The 13,696-nt window shown below is 65.4% G+C and overlaps 1 protein-coding gene across 1 annotated transcript; it reads left to right on the forward strand.

Moving 5' to 3' along the window:
• Nucleotides 1-810: 810 nt before the first annotated feature.
• GATA5 (GATA binding protein 5) lies at nucleotides 811-10,823 on the forward strand. The gene is made up of 6 exons (XM_012772913.3): nucleotides 811-1,396; nucleotides 2,680-2,855; nucleotides 8,496-8,621; nucleotides 9,274-9,361; nucleotides 9,575-9,699; nucleotides 10,030-10,823. Exons 1-6 carry the CDS (start codon nucleotides 868-870, stop codon nucleotides 10,183-10,185), a joined length of 1,200 nt encoding a protein of 399 aa, XP_012628367.1. The 5' UTR covers nucleotides 811-867; the 3' UTR covers nucleotides 10,186-10,823.
• The last annotated feature ends 2,873 nt before the right edge of the window (nucleotides 10,824-13,696 follow it).

Consider the following 13,696-nt stretch of genomic DNA (forward strand, 5'->3'; position numbering starts at 1 on the left):
ACCAGCCACTCTGCCAGCCTTGGGTGGGAGTCCCAGGCAGGAAGGGTTGGCCACCCTGGATGTCAGGAACAAAGTTAGAGAAGTCTTCGAGTCCCGACTCTCCTGGGGCCCCAGGGAGACCCACGGGAAACTCGGCCGTTTGTGCGCCTATGTTGGTCGGGATTTGGCGCCGGGTGCCCCTCGCCGTGAGCCCAGATCGCGAAACCCCCAGCGGGGCCTGCCGGGGTCACGTGGCTCCGCGGTTGGAGCCCTGGCGCTGACCCCGCGGGAAGGAGGGCGGGCGCCGCTAGGGAAGGGGCGGCGCGGCAGGGCGGACCGGGGCGGGGCGGCGCCAAGGGGCGGCCCAAGCACCCGGGATTCCCTGTGGAGCCGCTCTGGCCCCCGACTTCTAGTCTCCAGCCCGCCGTCGCCGACCCACTGCCCTGGCCCGCTCTCCCGCCTCCCAACGCGCCGGTGAGTGCTCCAGCTGCAGCCGCGCGCCCCTCCCCGGCCCTGCCCCTAGCACCGCGACGAGCGCCCTGCTTCCAAAGCCCCGTGCCCCGTGAATGTGCCGACCCGGTCCTTCCCAGCCCCCACCCAACCCACCCTGGGACCTCGAAGCCTGGACAGTGGAGGAGGTGGGCTTGGCGAGGCGGCTGCGTCGGGATGCTGCACTGAGCGGCTGCTCCCTCCACCCCCCCACTCCCGCCGTTCCTCCCCGACGGTTCCAGGACCCGCCCCAGGACTGGCCCCGGCTGGGGAATGGGAAGCGCGGCGGGAGCCGCGGCACCTGCCCCGCACAAGCTCTGGCGCCGGCGGAGCGCGCACAGCGGTGGTGACCTCGACACCCATCCCTCTTCCCCGCAGGTGAAGCCCGCGCCCAGGAAGATGTACCAGAGCTTGGCGCTGGCCCCAAGCCCCAGCCAGGCCGCGTACGCCGACTCCAGCGCCTTCCTGCACACTCCGGGTGCCGGCTCCCCGATGTTCGTGCCGCCGCGCGTCCCCTCCGTGCTTCCCTACCTGCAAGCGTGTGAGCCGGGCCCGCAGCCCCCGGCGCTCGCTGCGCACCCGGGCTGGGCGCAGGCAGCCGCCGCGGACTCCCCGGCCTTCGGCTCCGGCAGCCCGCACCCGCCCGCAGCGCAGCCGCCCGGAGCCGCCGCCTTCTCCCTCTCGCACAGCCCCCCGGGGCCCGGCGGCGCGGGGAGCCGGGACGGCAGCACCTACCAGGGCGCGCTGCTGGCGCGAGAACAGTACCCGGTGCCGCTCGGCCGGCCTGTGAGCGCCTCGTACCCCGCCGCCTACTCGGCCTACGTGGGCCCGGACGTGGCCCCGGCCTGGACTGCCGGACCCTTCGAAGGCAGCGTCCTGCACAGCCTACAGGGCCGCCCGGCCGGCCCAGGCCGCAGAGCCGCCTTCGGTGAGTGCGGGTGGGGGTGGCCGCCCTGGCTAGGGGTGAGTGCGGGTGGGGGTGGCCGCGCTGGCTGGCTAGGACGGAGCTTGGGCGCGGGCGAGTCGGGGAGCAAACCCGCAAACCCGCACCCTGCGAAATGCGCCGCCCGCTCTGCTGTCAGACCGCAGCACTGGCCCGAACTCTGGGGACGCGCGGTCCTCGGGCGCCACAACCCCACACACCCCCGGGACGAAAGACAGTATCCAAAATTCTTCTCTTTTAACATGTTAGTAAGGAAAGTGCATCTATTTCTGCCTTTCACTCACCCAAACCCAAAACAGCATTCTGGATTGTGCCTAAGTCTTAATGTGTTTTCTTGAAAAGTTTCGGAAATGATTTTTATAAAGTTCGAAATGCTGGTATATTTAAGCCGCCCCTTTCATCTCTGTTCTAAATGTTTACGTATTCTAATTTGAGACCTGGTTTCAATCGCTCCCTGAGTATAAATTTGGATAATCGGGTTCCGGCCTGCAAAGCGGACAGTTGCCCGGCTGGGTTTCTGAGTAGTCCCAGAGCTGGCGCTTCTGGCCCAAGGCCATGCCTTCCAGTCCGAGTCCGCTGCCTGCAGGGCCCCCCTGGGCCTCCCCTCCCCCTCCGTGGAGGCTGAGACACCCGGCTCAGGAGCCGCCTTTTGGCCCCACCAGCCCCTCAGCGCAGGAAGCGGGGCCAGCCACAGCCACAGCCCTGGGGACCCCTGGCTCCGGGCCCTGGGCAGCCCTGCCTGGTGCCCACCCCCGGCTGGGCGATGCTGGACCCTTGTCCTGCCCCCACCAGGCCTCTCCGAGCCTGGCTCAGCCTGGAGGGCACCAGGGAGACCTCCACCCCGCCCCCGCCCGTGTGTGTGACTCCCAGGTGAGGAAGGAAAGTGGTTTTGAACACAACAAAGCTGACAGTCGGCCATCGCAGTCCCTGCAGGATGTCTTGAGATCTTGTCCGGAGGAGGCTGGCGGCAGCGCCGTTTAGCCCAGGCTCCCTGCTGGATAAGGGCCCTTCATCCGCCTCCTTCTGCCGGTGTAGACGCTGCTGCCTCCCCAGCAGGTCACTGGACCCTGTTCAGAGCCCCGAGTATCGACTCGCAGGCTCCATGTATTAGCACTCCCCCTTAGAAAGGGAACCCAAGCCGAGTTCACCATAAGTCTTAAAAAGAGTAACTTTTTAAATGAAACGAATGCACGGTGCAAGCGTGGGGGAGTCGGCCGGGCTCCCGGAGAGGGGCTGAGCTCGGGCCCACGAGCTGCCTGTGCCCGCAGTGCCCGACTTCTTGGAGGAGTTCCCTGGCGAGGGCCGAGAGTGCGTCAACTGCGGGGCCCTGTCCACGCCGCTGTGGCGCCGGGACGGCACCGGCCACTACCTGTGCAATGCCTGCGGCCTCTACCACAAGATGAACGGCGTCAACCGGCCACTCGTGCGGCCCCAGAAACGGCTGGTGAGTGCAGGCCCAGGCCGAGGAGCCCCAGGGGACACTGGAGCCCGGGGCAGGGGACACACCGCAGCCAGGCCCGGGTCCTCTCTGACCGGGGCAGCGGCACAGAGGCACGCAGGGGCCGGGGGCCCTCGGAGGGGACGCAGTGGGGGACGCAGCCACCCCCTCAGGAGATCCCCACCAGGAGAGCGGATAGGGAGCCCCAGGCCCAGGCTCAGAACCCAAGGAGCTGCGCTCAGCGGGGTGCAGCCTCGGGCAGGGGGCGGGGGCCTCCCGGGGCAGGGCCAGCTTCAGGGAGCTGGGCCCAGGATCGCCCACCGGGAGCTCAGCTCTCAAGCCTCAAGGTGACCCTGCCCACAGGTGGGGCTCGAGGGGAAGGTGGCTGCCAGGTAGATAACTTTGTTGGGGGCCAGTGAAATCCCAAATGGGAGGGTCTTTGGGTCTGCCACCCCGCTGGGGACCCACACTTCAGGAACCAGAAAGGAAACCCAGTGTATGCCTGTTCCCTGCCTCACTGGGCAAAACTTGTTTTCACTTTTGGTTCTTCCTGGCCTGTGGCTGAGCAGGGGTGGGGGACTCAGGGGCCCAGACTTTTGCCCTGGGCAGGGCACAGTCCCCAGAAGCAGCCCAGAGGTTCAGAGTTACTCCATCCTATGCCATTTCCCAGAGAAACCTTTACAGTGAAGTAATTTCACAAACGGGAGTTGGGGTGTTGATGTTGCTTGCAAGCTATCTAAAGTTAACGAGGCCGCCATGGCTCCCACAGGTCTGAGGTCTGGGCAAGGGGGTGTACCTGGGAGCAGCCAGTCCTCCTCTGGTGGCACATGCGCCACCCTGGGGGAGGGCTGTCCCCCTGCCGCCCTGCAAGCTTGCTGTTCTGGCCCCAGCGGCTGCAGAGCACTCATGTATGGCCTTTGCTGGGAACCTGAGACCTGGGCAGGTGGGCAGGGGACCCAACCCCATGGTTGAGGTCCTGGACCGGGCAGGTGGGAGGCAGGATTGGCAGTTCGAGGGCAGCCACTGTTCCTCTTCTCCGAGCTGGCCCGGGGTCCCAACCTCCCTGAACCCCCTCCATGCCTCTCGGAGGGAGGGGCCCCCTCGGAGCCCGCTGCCCTCAGCCTCATCCTCCACTCATCCGCCCTGCAGTCGTGCCTCATGCCCAGGTGCGCCACCCGCCCGGCTGGTATCCAGGTGGCTCTCAGCGAGGGGGAAGATGGGATTATGAGGGAGTAGGGAGCCGGGTCAGGTCCCAAGGGACTGCACCCCAGGCCTTCTGACCCCAGCCCCCCCACCCTGCGTGTGCAGCAGGCAGCCACCTCCCTGCCTCTCCTTCCACCTCACAGGGTCCCCCTCCAGCAGAAAACTCCTGACTGGGGGCCCCATCTAAGCCTGGAGGGCACAGACCCCAGACTGGGCCCGGAACCGTCCACCCGAGACGCGGTGTGCTCACCTCTCGCCGCAGCCCCTGCCCTGCCCTGGGCCTTGCAGCCCAGGTGATGTCTGTGTCCAGCTGGGCCCCATGTCCCGTGAGGAGCACCTCAGGGACAGTCCTCCAGCTCCATGAGCCTTGGTCTTCTCACCTGAGAAGTGGGGAGATGAATTCAGAACTGTCCCATGCCTTATTCAAAAGCTGAATCAGACAGCTGGTGCCCAGTGGGTGGACAGGCCTCGGCTGGCTCTAGGACGGGCTGAGGCGGGGGCACTTGGCCTGGTGAGGCCTTCATTGCCCGGCCTTGGGGACACGGGCACAGCTTTGGGGGTGCCTCCTGGAGAGGAACCCCTGTTTACCTGCCCATTCCCCCATGGCCACAGGCCCTGGAGGGTAGGGACGGCCTGGTCACCCCGGTGTCCGGGCACCCCAGCCTTGAGCTGCCCAGGACCTGTTTTCCAGGCAGGGCAAGGTCAGGAGGTGACACAGGCCCCCTCTGCCCCCACCTCTCCCTAAGAAGGACCCTGAAGTTTCCCCAGCTTGCCCCGGGGCTCCCACCCCAGGACTTGGGAGCTGGGCCACCCCACGTGCCCGGAGGCCAGTCCTGGGTCGGTGTGGAACTCCTGAGACTCACGGCGCTGAGACAGGGTGGCCCGCGTGGCTCCCAGCCGTGGGGGCTGGGCCAGCTGCCCCAGATGTGCCCCCACAGCTTCCCAGCTGGGCCTCCCTTGCCCCGTGAGTGTGGCCAGAAAGCTGCCCCAGGGGGGCCTCCCCGGGAGGAGCTTGTCCTGACACTCCTCTAAGTGATTGTGGACGTGCTAGAAGCGTGACCTGGGGAACAGCGGACAGTGACAGAAAGGCGGCCACCCTGCGGCCCTCCCAACAGAAGCCCCGCAGCTCTCTGGCCTTTGCTGGGGCCTGCTGTGCAGCCACACAGCGACCTGGGGCAGGCGGGGGACCGCAAGGAGGAAGGCTGCCGTGGCCCCCACCCCCACCTGCCCCATGCACTCCCTCCCGGGGTCTGGCGTCCATGTGTGTGGACGTGGCCAGGGCCATCCAAGCCCCAACTGCCCAACCCCCTGAACACTGGAGCCTGGCAGCCAAGGTCAGTGTGGACGGCGGGCCCCTGGCCCAAGGCCGGCTCTAGGAGGCCACCAGTGTCCCGTGGGGCCAAGCGTCCTTTGCCGTGGAGCAAGCCTGGCCCTTGGCTGGCCTGGGGCTGCCAATGCCCACCTGACTCCAAGCTCGCCTTCCCGCCTAGCCCCTCCCTGGCTCAGGTCCCCAGGCCAGTCTGCCCGCAGCCGGCAAGGGACACCGGCAGGTCATCGAGTTAAGTGCCCACCACAGCCACCCCTCTGGAGGGGACCTGTGAGAATTGGGGGTGTTCTGGCCAGGCTGCCCCCGGCTCAGACCCCCCAGGCGAGCGGCCTCTGGGTGTGCACCCGCCAGTCTTGTGCAGTGGGCAGCAGGCCACCCGTCACCTGCCGCTTTCACTTCTCAAGTGTCCCCTGCATGTGCCACCTCGCCCCTCCAAGCCAGGGTCGAGCCTCCCGTCCCCTGCTCCTTCGACCCACCAGGCCGTGCCGGGCCAGGCTCTGCCCTGCCCGCCAGCCTGATTTATTTGGGTGTCTCAGATGTGCGCGGGGCCTGGTGCTCAGCGTGGCTCTGCGGCAGGAGCCGTCTTTGAAGTTTAACTTCTTTTGAAAAGAACAGACAAAAAAAAAAAAAAAAGGAGAGAGAGAGAAGTGCAGCCGGGAGCGAGGCCTGGAGGTTGGGCCTGAGGGTGGCCAGGCCCGGCCCCCTCTCCGGACAGTGGGGGAGAACGTGGGCTCCAGCGCCCGCCAGCCCAGGCGGCACCGGCGCCAGTGCAGGGCGGGGCGGCGGGGAGGCCAGTCTGCCCACCCCAGGTCCCCACTTTCCTCTGGTCCCCCAGCACCCCTGAGCCTCGGTTTCCCATCTGGTGCAGGTGTAGCAAAAGGTACGTGGGGAAGCGCCTTGAAACCGTGTTTGAGGTCCTGTTTTTTCCATTTTCTTAATTTTATAGAAGTAGAACGCGCTCACCGCAAAAAGCCAAATGAGGCTTCCAGACGCGTTCTTGCACTCCCAGGGCCACAGGGCGACGGGCACGCGTGCTTTTGCGGTGGTTTCTGCATAGGCGTGTTCTGCACACGTTCTTCTTGCCTTTGTTTCTCGCCACAATCCCAGGCTCCCTGTGTCGGGCGCGTGGCCCCGCCTCTCCTGCCCGCGACTGTGGGGGTGCCGGTGGGGTCGCAGGAGGTCTGAGGGGACCCCAGGAGGGGTGGGCGCCAAATAAAAGACAGGACCCCGGCTAAATGCAAGGTTCTAGACACAAATAACATTGTGGTGCCTATGTCCCAAATATTACCTGGAACACGATTATGCCAAGCGTTTGTCGCTTCTCTGAAGTTCTCACTCAGCTGGTTTCCTCTGGGGGGCAGGGCTGCGAGAGCCCCTGCCCCACGCTGGATGGGGGCTCCGGGGGCAGTGGGAGGTCTGCAGCTCCTTCCTGGAGGAGGAAACGGGGTGGGGCTGGGGGGACACAAATCCTCCTCGCTAGACCTGTCTCTGCGGCCCTGAGCCTTCCAGGGAGAGTGGGCCCCTCTGGCTGAGGATGGGGACGCTCGGGACCCCCCTGGGTCTCCCCAGCCAGGCTGGGAGCTGTGGCCCCGAGCGAGGCCTCTCTTAAGCCCCCGCCCGGCCCCTTCCTTTCCTCTCAGCCCCTTTGTCTCAGCGGGCAGAGTCCTGCCTGGAGACAGGGGGCCTAGCCCCGCATGAAACTCGGAATTCCTGCCTCACTCCCCCTCAGGCCTGTGCCCGGGGGAGGGGTGGGCAGGAGAGGGTGTGGAGGAAGGGTGCTTACAGATGGGGAAACTGAGGCTGGCTGGGCCTGCTCCCCCTCGTCCAGGCAGATCCTTTTTGCCACCTGGTTTGACCCCTCCCTTCTGACTGCTCTGTCCCTGGCCTGGACCGGAGAATGGGGGTGGGATGCGCCTTTGGGTGTGGGGTCCTCGTCCTCTGGGCTTCTCCTTGCAACCTGAGGCACCCTGTGGGTCTAGACCCGGGCTGCAGCCACTGCGGGGCCATCGCCGTGGTCCTGGCGAGAGAAGCCAGGGGCTGGCCCGGTGGGGGCTAGACCGGGCAGGGGTCGGTGGGGGCCAGGGGCAGGGGCTGGGCAAGGAGTCAAAGCGGCACCTCCACAGACAAGGTCAGGGCTGTGGGATTCAGGGAGGGGTTTGGGGAGCCCTGGCCGGAGCTCCCAGGCTGCAGGCAGCAAGACTCCATCCAAGCGCTGAAGTGTGAGTCCCCGAGGGAGACACGGGCTGGGCTCCGGCAGGGACCTCCCCTCCCCCAAAGCTAGCATGGAGCCTCCCAGGCCTTTCCAGGCCCAGATTCCGGAACCCCAAACCAGACCCACTGACTTGGGGCCCTGGAGATCCCCACGGGCAGGGAGGTTTGGGATCCCTGGTTGGATTTGGACCTGCAGGATTGGGGGCCGGTGTCTGGGAGCCATGGGAAGAAGGTAGGCAACGTCAGGCTTCTGGAAGGCTCCGGATGGGTCCAGTCTTGGGTGACACCGGGTGCAGTGCAGAGCAATGGGGAGACATGGGCAGGCAGGACCTGGTGCCATCAGCTGCCACCAGCAGGCACAGGGAGCCGTGGCGAGCTGAGTCCCTGGGCTTGGGGCAGGTGCGCAGAGGGGCTTACTTGGGCCTGACCTCAGGGCGCTACTTCACCGTAGAAAGACTGGTGGAGGCCACAGCTGGTGCTCAAGGACAGACGGGAGGACCGTGACCGCTGCATGTCTGTGCCCCACTCCTCACGGGCTCTTCACCCCACAGCTGGCCTGTGGTGGGTCTATTATTGCCCCCATTTTACTGATGGGGAAACTGAGGCCCAAAAAAGAGAAGGGACTTTTCCCAGGGCTCAAGGGCCAGTGAGTCGAAGCTCAAGGGAACCAAGGGCATCATGTCCTGCCAGGCTGTTCGGAGCAAATCCCATGGCTTTTGTGCCCCCAAATACCTTCTCACCTGGCCCCACGTGGCCCCTGACCGGGCTGCCGGTCTGTCCTGAGTCTAGCTTCCATCCCTCCTGCTCCAGTGGGCGTTTGCTGCTTGGAGCCGCAGCCAGAGCCCTCCAGGGCCTGCATCCTGCTGCGCCCCCGGCCGGGCTCACACCAGTCCCCACCCCCACAGTCCTCAACCCGCCGCGCCGGCCTCTGCTGCACCAACTGCCACACGACCAACACCACGCTGTGGCGGCGGAACGCGGAGGGGGAGCCCGTGTGCAACGCCTGCGGGCTCTACATGAAGCTGCACGGGGTGAGCGTGGCCCCGGGGGGTGGGGAGGACCAGGCAGGGTGGCGCTTGGGCTTAGGCTGAGTGTGTCCCACATGTGTCCCCACTGGCTGTGGCACCCCCGCAGCCCGAGCTCTTCCTGTGACGCCCACTGTGCAGAGCGGCTCACTGAGGCGCACAGCGTAGCTGCTGCTCGCCCACAGCAAGCTGTCTGCCCTCTGTGCGCCCCAGCACCTCCGGGCCTGACAGCTGTGTGGGAGGTGGGGTGGGGCCCGGCCTGGGGGGTGATCCCAGCCTGGGGTGGGGGCCAGCCTGGGGGGAGATCCCAGCCTGGGGTGGGGGCCAGCCTGGGGGGAGATCCCAGCCTGGGGTGGGGGCCCAGCCTGGGGGGAGAGATCCCAGCCTGGGGTGGGGGCCCGGACTAGGGGGAGATCCCAGGCTGGGGGGAGAGCCCTGCCTGGGGTGGGGGCCCGGCCTGGGGGGAGAGATCCCAGTCTGGGGTGGGGGCCCGGCCTGGGGGGAGATCCCAGCCTGGGGGGAGAGCCCGGGTCGCTGGCAGCGGCTCAGCCTGTGGAGACACAGCCCACTCCAGCAGGGCCGGCTCTGGGGGCTGGGCTGAGGGCCGTGCGGGCACCCGGAGGAGCAGAGGCGGGGACCAGCACCCTCCCACCCGCAGGTGCCGAGGCCTCTGGCCATGAAGAAGGAGAGTATCCAGACGCGGAAGCGGAAGCCGAAGAACGTGGCCAAGACCAAGGGCCCCTCAGGTATGCAGGCACCAGGAACGCGAGCGTCTGGTTGTCCTACCCAGTGCTCTGCGGGCGCCGTGGCCGTGTGCCCGGGCAGAGGGAGCCACGCCAGCCCCGCACACGCTCTCCCTGTGTGACCACGGGGAGTCTCTGTACCTCTCTGGGCGGGGCAGGAGGAGGAGGTGTGGCCAGACCTGGCGCCTTCCGCGAATGCCCCACCTACCTTCCCAGGGCCCACAGCGAACGGCACAGCCTCCCCGCCCACGGCCACCAGCGCTGAGAGCTCAGCGGCCACTCTGAAACCCGAGCCTGGCCTGCCATCCCAGATGTGCCCCGGGCCCAGCGTCACCCCCCAGGTGAGGGACCGGGTGAGACAGGTGCCCCGAGCTGGGCTCTGTGCACCTCGTCAGGGAGCCCTGAGGGGCCCCAACTCCTCAGCCAGTCAGGCCCCCATCGGGGCCCCTAGGCCTCTCCGCAGGTGAGCTGGGCACAAGCCGGCGCTCAGCCATCAGCGTGGCCCTTCCCCGAGAGTGGGCTCTGAGCCCGTGCCAGGCCGAGACCCTGCGTGCCTGTCGAGTGCCACCCTCGTGAGGGTCCCCACCCCATCCCGGCGTGCTGGGGGCCTTAGGGCACGTTGCCCTGCCGCGGGGGCTCCTGCGTCCTCATGCGTCGCCTCCTCCCTGCAGGCCTCCAGCCAGACGGACGCCACGCTCACCCCCAGCCACCTGGAGTTCAAGTTCGAGCCTGAGGACTTCGCCTTTCCCTCCACAGCCCTGGGCCCTCAGGCTGGCCTAGGCGGGGCCCTGCGGCAGGAGGCCTGGTGTGCGCTGGCCCTGGCCTAGGTGCCCAGGCTCACCGGCGCCGGGCAGGCGCCCGCTCGAGTCACCTCCGCGCCTGCTTTGCCTGTGCACAGCGGGAGGCCGCCGGGCCACCCACTGGAAGAGACCCGGTGTCCCCACACCCCCTCGGGGGCCTCCTGTCGGCAGTTGGGCTCCCGAGCAAGAAGGCGGCTGGTGGGGAACGGCTCGACCCCCACCCCCGGACAGGAAGGGGCTCCCCAGGTGCGGCACCGGCCTCTGAACCACGCCGGCCACTGTGCGGCAGGAGCCGGCCAGGGCGCCACCTCCAGCTCGAATTCTGCCAGGGCGCCGCCGTCAACTTGTTTACGGCTTGCAGCGGTTGGGGGAGAGAACCAGCCTCCTGCTGGAAAACCAGGATTCCAAGTGACACGCCTGAGCCCAGGCAGGGAACAGGAATGCGGGCCACAGCAGACACAGGACCTGAGGCCTCAGCGTCTGTCCTTCATCTCCAGTCTTTGGTGGAGGGAGCCGTGGCACAAGACTGCCAGGACAGGTGTGCAGGTCGTGCACTGTGCGGACGCCACCCCAAGGGGAAGCCGTTCACGTTGTAGCCAGCACGGACCGTGTATTTATTTGGACGGTTTTCCAGAGGGGGCAGTAAAGGCCTTTTTCTGACCGAATCGTGTAGGGTGACCATTTCTGGCAGGCAGAGTAAGCGCCCGGGGCCCGTCCTGACCCACACAGAGGCACTGCTGGGTCAGTGGCCGTGGCCGTGTCGTTTATTCTGTTGTCCCGCACCCGAGCGCAGGACTGAGCGCCGGCCCCAGCGCACCCCGCAGAGGGGCCGGGGCCTCACCCCTGGCCCGTTGCTGCTTTTCACCACCGAGACCTGATTTTTCCAGGGAAGCCAGAAACCTGGGTTTGGGGGGATTTTTTTTTTTTTTATGTGAAGTTTTCCAATGCAAACCTTTTTTAAAAACTTTGATTTAAAAAAACCTTTAAGGCCGGGCGCTGTGGCTCACGCCTGTAATCCTAGCTCTTGGGAGGCCGAGGCGGGCGGATTGCTCAAGGTCAGGAGTTCAAAACCAGCCTGAGCAAGAGCGAGACCCCGTCTCTACTATAAATAGAAAGAAATTAATTGGCCAACTGATATATATATAAAAAATTAGCCGGGCATGGTGGCGCATGCCTGTAGTCCCAGCTACCTGGGAGGCTGAGGCAGAAGGATCACTCGAGCCCAGGAGTTTGAGGTTGCTGTGAGCTAGGCTGACGCCATGGCACTCACTCTAGCCTGGGCAACAAAGTGAGACTCTGTCTCAAAAAAAAAAAAAAAAAAAAAAAAAAAAAAAAAAAAAAACCTTTAAATTTTGATTCAGAAATCTTTTAAATAGCAAGAGTCAACCAGAACAGCTGCAGGCCACCCCATGAGAGTCTTTGCGTTTAAAAATGATTATTTTCTCTGCGTCGTCCTGAAGTTGTGCCCTCCAAGGTGCTTCCAGCCCGTGAGTGCGATGGTGTCTTTTATTTTATTTTTTTTATTTTTTGGAGACAGAGTCTCACTCTGTTGCCAGGGTAGAGTGCTGTGGTGTCAGCCCAACTCACAGCAACCTCCAGTTCCTGGGTTCAAGCGATCCTCCTGCCTCAGCCTCCCGAGTAGCTGGGACCACAGGCATGTGCCACCATGCCCGGCTAATTTTTTCTATATATTTTTAGTTGTCGAATTAATTTCTTTCTATTTTCAGTAGAGATGGGGTCTCGCTCTTGATCTGGTTTTGAACTCCTGACCTCGAGCGATCCGCCCGCCTCGGCCTCCCAGAGTGCTAGGATTATAGGCGTGAGCCACCTGATTTTTTATAGATGGATGAAGCTGTAAGAAAGGGTGGGAAGTACAGCCTCAGCCTCAGTTTCCCTCCCCTGTGCACCACCTGTGGGGTCTTGGCCTGGTCCCTGCCTGCTGGTCACAGTGGTTCTGAGGACGTAGGGCCACCCTCCACTTTCAAAGAGTCACGCAGAGCCCTCCTCTTCCCTGAGGAGGCAAACCGTGGCTCAGAGAGGCGGCTCGCAGTGCCGGGGCCTGGGCGGGCCACTCCAGGGCTGGGCACCTAGGGCCCAGCACAGCGTCCCCACACCCCAGCGCCGCTCCTGTCTGAGCCTCAGTTTCCCCATCTGTGGTGGGGGAGGGGTGCCACGTGTCTGTGGCCGGGTCACATGTGTGTCGTGGGCCCCGTTCCTGGGAGGCCCCAGGCTATGGAGGCAACGTCAAGCACCAACCAACCCAGAGAGGCTTCCTGGAGGTGTCCACCACAGGCACAGGACGGGCGGGTCCCCTCCCCCGAGCAGAGGGGGTCCAGATGCTGAAAGGGTTGGGGATTTTGGCCCCCGGACTCCCCATCTGTGAAGAGGGGTTTGGCCACAGGCGAGGGACGTGACCCTCCCCCGGCACTCATGTCACGTCTAAGGACGTGCCCAGGATGCAGGAGGCTGACAGCTCTCCGCCGGGCACGGCCAGTGCTGCTAAATTTAAGCCTTTCTCCTCCTGGGGCCGGAAGCTGTCAGGACCCAGGGCCTTAATATAGCCGCCGGGCACCCCCTCCCTGCCGCTCTTCCTCCCTCGGCCACCCCGCGCTCTGCGGCCGGCCATAAACAGCCCGGCCCCTTATCAGAGCCCAGGACGGAAGGGAGGGCGCTGCACCGCACTGCCCAGACCCGCTGCGAGCTTCCCGCCCTCTCCTAGCTGGAGCCGACGCCCCAGGTGGCCCTGCCTGGAGATCCACGAGGACCCCCAAACCGCCCCCTCTGTCTGCAGACAGTGTCGGCGGAGCCCCGCCGTGGGCGGCCCTGGGCACCCTGGAGAAGGGAAGGGACGCCTGTAAAGCCCAGAACTTGAGCCCTCGAGGCACCGGTGAGAGGGAGCCCCGGAGCCCCGTCAGCTGGGGCTCCCGACCCAGGACGATGTGCAGAGCAAACCGTCCCCTCCCGCCTAACGCCCTTAATCTCTCGCTTCTCTCTTAATCTCTCCCTTCTCTGAGAGCCAGCACTTGCCCCTGGACGCAGCCCCAAGGCGCCACCAGCCCTGCTGTGCAGCTGCTGTGGCCGGTCCACACCACGGGCACCTCTGCCGGAGAGGGTGCTCGGGGCAGAGTGGCTTAAACCCCCACGGCAGCCACGTCCGCGGCCGCAGCCCGTCCACGCTGTGCCGGGACCTGAGTGGCCAGGTGGGGTCAGCACACAGGGTCGGCTTCTCCTTTGCTGTCGGAACAGACGGGAAGAGAAAATCAGGGGAAGCCACGAAAGGTGCCAACTTCTTACTTGACCAAATAAGGACGTCTCTTAGAAAAGGCCAGCGGCCACTGTCACCACCACCAGGTCACTCGGCCGCTGACAGCCCTGGAGGCACCTCGTCCCGGCAGGGGCGTCTCAGGAATGGCGGGGACGTCCCCTCGCTGCCGTCCCTTCGCTACAACCCCGGGGACGGTTTCTGGGGCCTGGGGCTGCCCTCCGGATGCTCGGATGCTCGGCGGGCTTCTGCTTGGCGGGGCAAGTGGGGGTCGGC

Source organism: Microcebus murinus, chromosome 16 (assembly GCF_040939455.1).
Source record: "Microcebus murinus isolate Inina chromosome 16, M.murinus_Inina_mat1.0, whole genome shotgun sequence".
Lineage (NCBI taxonomy): Eukaryota > Metazoa > Chordata > Mammalia > Primates > Cheirogaleidae > Microcebus > Microcebus murinus.

Excerpts from the sequence above, each read along its gene's own strand:
- GATA5 (XM_012772913.3), top strand. The coding sequence starts at position 868 with ATGTACCAGAGCTTGGCGCTGGCCCCAAGCCCCAGCCAGGCCGCGTAC. Across the intron at positions 1,397-2,679 it reads AGGCCGCAGAGCCGCCTTCG|TGCCCGACTTCTTGGAGGAG; the intron begins GTGAGTGCGGGT and ends CTGTGCCCGCAG. Across the intron at positions 2,856-8,495 it reads TGCGGCCCCAGAAACGGCTG|TCCTCAACCCGCCGCGCCGG; the intron begins GTGAGTGCAGGC and ends CCACCCCCACAG.